Here is a 5166-nt window from a genome sequence, read left to right as displayed (position 1 = left end):
CAGGGCTGAAGCAGACAGACGTGTTTCGGTGCTGGTTCGGTTCTCACTCACACTTGTTTCGGACCAACTTTTCACGCACGAGCAGCCGCAGCTCTGTCCGACTCACCCACCTGAACACCCGGTCAAAGTAACGGCAGAGCCTCGGACGGACACCGGAGGACAAACACGGACCAGCTTCGGACCGGGACTCGGTTTTTAGGACAAAGTGAGCGGGACTCAAACGGCGCCGCTTCGCTGTAACTTCATCCTCCGACAGCTAGCTTAGCCTGCTTCTGCAGCGCGAGCGCCCCGCCTCCGTCGAAGATAAGTGACGTGACGGCACGAGCGTTAAGGCGAAGCGATGATTGGCCGAAGACGCCTGTCAATCAGAATGAGCCGCCAAACATGTCCCGCCCACCCCCGCCTGGTCTCACCTGTAGCTTCCTTTAAGACGTCTTCATTTATTTTCTGTTTTTATTTTAAAAATAAGAATAATAAAAATAAATAAATAAATAAAATGTTGTTATTTTTATCATTTTATTTATTTGTCTTTATATTTCTACTTTTATTAGCTTTTTATTTTATGGATTCATATTTGATTAATATTGCTTTATATTGCCACATTATTGATTCTTCTTTTTATTTCCACTTTTATTTTATTGCTCTTTTATTGATTTATTTTTATAATTTGGCACTCTCACTACTCCATAGTTATCTACTCTTTTAAAATATTCCAATATTTGTGCGGAGATGTTTTATTTAAAAGCCTGATTTGCAATATTTTTTTTTTACAAAATTAATAAATCCACTTTTTGAATCGTTTTATATTTTTGTCCTTATTGCATGAAAACCTTGAATATTACTAAACATCTGTAAAACAGAGCACATCCTTCCTGATGATGTCATCTTTTCAAATGGGAAGGGGCAAATATTAGTTAAAAAATAAACTTGGCCTTGAAGCATAATTGATTATGAATAAATAACTCGGTGACTAAATGTGTAAATGAATTAGGATCAAACAGGTTTGGATTGATGCTGCCCTCATGAGGTTAAAGCGGTTTACTGCAGGACACTGGAGGGCACCAGAGTGATTTTATAAAGTGAAGGGGGATGCGACTGAGCCTGGTTTAAATCACCTCAACATTCTGAGATCTGAGCAGCTGCCTGAACTTGACAGGCTGATAGGAAACATCCTTCTTTACAGGACACCACCTCTACGAACTTCTGCCCTCAGGGAGGTGTTTCAGGGCAATAAAGACAAGAACAAACAGACTAAGGAACAGTTTCTACCCGAGAGCTGCCGTCACCCGGAATTCCACAAATTCCCATTAATCATTCTTCAGTGTAAAATAGAAAAATCTCTGTTCACACCCCTAGTGCAATACCTCTGGTGCAACAGCCCCAGTGCAATAATTTCTTGAACGCAGTATCCCAATTGTTTTTAATTTATTCATATTTTTTGCTCTATATTCTCTTTTTTTCTATTCTTCATCCCTTTAGTTGTGTAAAAACCCCTAAATAAAGAGATTCTGATTCCACTTCATCAGGACACACACACGTATTATCTGCATGTGAACAGAGTCTGGAAGCAAGTCTGTCATGTTTTAAGTTGAAAGTAAAGGTCAGTGTTGAATGCTATATTGTGCTCCCTTGGCTTTTAAAGGCTTTAAAACTCTTACCCCAGGGTCACAGCAAAAATGGACATATTGCACCGCCTTGTTCTTGGGAGGTGCCACACAGAAAAACCCAACTTTTACAGTCATGACAGACGATGTTAAACAAGCTGAATATCTCCTGCGCTGCAATTACAAAACTGTACATGTATTTCTGACTGTACGTTGACAGTGGATTTAGTCGTGCTACAGCCCATTATGAGCTTATCTGTGGTACTCATGTTAAAAACTGTCTTCAAAAACCGAGTTTACTTCATTACATGTGCATCTGTTGTGGTAACGCTTGTAGTCGGCGGTGCATACATGATGATGAGACATGTGAATATCAAAGAACAATAAAAGAAGCCAGAGGTTGGTCGGTCAGTTTCCTTGTTTTATTGGAGATAACATGTTCTGTTACAGTTTCAGGACAGCTCGTGTGCGTGTTCATCTACCAACAGAGTTCTGTGTGTCGTACAGACGGAGGAGGCCAGGTTGTGGACATTAAACAGGTCTGTTTTAAAGCCTGAAGAAGTGGCCTAGTGACACACACTCACACACACACCGATGCGCACACACACACTCACACACTCACACACACACACACACACACAGAGGTGACACACTGACACCGGTTTGGATGTTTATATTAGTGGAGGGCTTCGTCTTCAGAGGCGAGAGCAGCGAGCCTTCAGGGGTTCTAAGCGCTGCTGTTGGCCAGTAGGGGGCGCCAGTCACTGGGACAGGAAGTCCAGGGCAGTGTCCCGCTCCTCCACCAGCTCTGCTGCTGTGGCGTCCATCTTGGCTCGGGAGAAGTCGTTGATGGGGAGTCCATCGACCATTTTCCAGGTCTTGTTCTGTGGATGAGGACAGAGGGGGAAAAGTAGTGGTTGAGCTTTTGTTTTTAGGTATTTTGTCTACTTCTGTTTGGGCTTCAGACGACCCTGTTATCAATCTGTATCCCTCTGTCTCCTAACTGACTTCTGGTTGAGAATTNGGCGTCATGAAATGTCGTGTTTTGTTCAACTAGCAGTCCAAAAAACTCAAAAGAACCAATCTGATGAGCTGGAACCGTCAGATATTTGTGTCATCGAACGATATTTCAGCACAGATTGTTGTGTACAGCTGGACGGTACCGGCAAACATATTGTACAAATGATTTACAGTCGTCCTCTAATGTATTCATAGCCTCCCACTAAAGAAGAAAAAAACAGCTTCAGTCACTGAAATAGACAAAAGTAATAATAAATAAAAATCTAATGAACATCACGACATTGCTTTGAATTGTGGTTCAACAGAAATATATTAAAAAAACACACAATCAAACCAGCATCATGGAGCCAATCACTGCCATCATCAGGTGTTTCTGTAACTCTCAGTCAGACTTCTGCACCTGTTGACAGGTGTTCTGGACCACTGCTCATCAGCAAAGGCCTCTCATTTGTTTTGCTTTTTTTTTTTTTTTATTTTTCTTTTCAACCATAATTCAAAAGCAACGTCTCATTTCACTAAATTATAATTTAACAAATTTTTATTTATTATTACTTTTTCAGTTTCTAGTTATTTGAGTGACTGTTGTGAGTTTTGCCTTTTCTTTAATGGGAGGGGATGAATACATTTGAGGACGACTGTATTATGTAACAGTAAATCAAGAATTTGGGTTAAAGCTAAAGCTAGATTTATAGATTAAGATGAAAATTAACAGCGTTCTTATAAATGACTACAAAACAACCATCAAACTTAAATATTATATAAACTGGACATATTTTTTCTTCCATTTCTTCGTTAAAGCTTCATGACTTTGTCGTCTATGTTGTTGCAACAGGTTTTTTTTTGTATTTGAAAGGCTTCCATGTAAAATAACTTCCTCAGAGACGCTGTAACTGCGACCTTCACCTTCTTGGTGCATAAAGGTCAAAGGTGAAGATCCCACTTGTGTGCAAAGGTTAAGCACGAGTTCTGAAATTCACTTTGTGGAGATGTGGATGGAGGACTTGAGGAGGGACGTTCACAGGAGTGTGCTCACTGTATTTACCTCTAAACTATCACAGCAGTAAGAATGGTTCTGATTCACTCCTCACATAAACACCACTGGTCTGGTTTTCTACATCTTCTATCAGCTGTTCTTGCTTCATCACATTTATGTTTTATATCTTGTTGTAGATGCACACACACATGTTGTGTTGTGTTGTGAAGCAGTGTGTAGCTCTATCAGACTGTATCTGGAGCTCCACTGTGTGTTTAGTTCATCATAAACAGTTCTACATGTAAAGTCCTGTTTCTGCTGCACAGTCACTATGTGATGATGTGTTTATGTGGAGGTGAGCGTTGGACGGTGTCTGGAGGCTTCTGTCTGGGAAGTTATTGGTGTCACACACACACACACACACACACACACACACACACACAAACTCCTACACACACACACACACTCACTCACACTCACACACAGACACACACACGCGCGCGCACACACACACACACAGACAGACACACACACTCACACACTCTCTCTCTCTCACACACACACACACACACACACACACACACACTCAAACACAGACAGACAGACACACACACACTCTCTTTCTCTCTCTCTCTCTCTCACACACGCACTCCTACACACACACACAGACACCCCTACACACACACAACACACACTCACTGACAGACAGACAGACACGCTCTCTGTCTCTCTCTCTTACACACACACACTCACTCACTCAAACACACACACATACACACTCTCTCGCTCTCTCTCTCTCTCTCACACACACACACACACACGCAGGGCTGAAGCAGACAGACGTGTTTCGGTGCTGGTTCGGTTCTCACTCACACTTGTTTCGGACCAACTTTTCACGCACGAGCAGCCGCAGCTCTGTCCGACTCACCCACCTGAACACCCGGTCAAAGTAACGGCAGAGCCTCGGACGGACACCGGAGGACAAACACGGACCAGCTTCGGACCGGGACTCGGTTTTTAGGACAAAGTGAGCGGGACTCAAACGGCGCCGCTTCGCTGTAACTTCATCCTCCGACAGCTAGCTTAGCCTGCTTCTGCAGCGCGAGCGCCCCGCCTCCGTCGAAGATAAGTGACGTGACGGCACGAGCGTTAAGGCGAAGCGATGATTGGCCGAAGACGCCTGTCAATCAGAATGAGCCGCCAAACATGTCCCGCCCACCCCCGCCTGGTCTCACCTGTAGCTTCCTTTAAGACGTCTTCATTTATTTTCTGTTTTTATTTTAAAAATAAGAATAATAAAAATAAATAAAATGTTATTTTTATCATTTTATTTATTTGTCTTTATATTTCTACTTTTATTAGCTTTTTATTGTATGGATTCATTTTTGATTAATATTGCTTTATATTGCCACATTATTGATTCTTCTTTTTATTTCCACTTTTATTTTATTGCTCTTTTATTGATTTATTTTTATAATTTGGCACTCTCACTACTCCATAGTTATCTACTCTTTTAAAATATTCCAATATTTGTGTCGGAGATGTTTTATTTAAAAGCCTGATTTGCAA

The 5166-nt window shown here is 41.8% G+C and overlaps 2 protein-coding genes across 2 annotated transcripts in view; both read right to left on the bottom strand.

The window, feature by feature from the left end:
* LOC103370702 (UTP--glucose-1-phosphate uridylyltransferase) overlaps nt 1–298 on the bottom strand; it is a 15046-nt gene extending 14748 nt beyond the window's left edge. Inside the window, exon 1 of the mRNA XM_008299843.1 lies at nt 111–298. The gene's annotated coding sequence lies outside the window, so the exon portion shown is untranslated. The remainder of the gene's footprint in view (nt 1–110) is intronic.
* A 1706-nt stretch (nt 299–2004) lies between these two features.
* Nucleotides 2005–5166, bottom strand: part of LOC103370691 (malate dehydrogenase, cytoplasmic) — a 12957-nt gene continuing 9795 nt past the window's right edge. The window contains exon 9 of the mRNA XM_008299823.1: nt 2005–2488. Coding sequence (XP_008298045.1) covers nt 2366–2488 — 123 coding nt within the window. The 3' untranslated portion in view covers nt 2005–2365. The remainder of the gene's footprint in view (nt 2489–5166) is intronic.

Source organism: Stegastes partitus, unplaced genomic scaffold (assembly GCF_000690725.1).
Source record: "Stegastes partitus isolate 25-593 unplaced genomic scaffold, Stegastes_partitus-1.0.2 Scaffold31, whole genome shotgun sequence".
NCBI lineage: Eukaryota > Metazoa > Chordata > Actinopteri > Pomacentridae > Stegastes > Stegastes partitus.
The sequence above is the reverse complement of the archived record's forward strand: the minus strand, read 5'-3'. Positions and strand labels throughout refer to the sequence as shown.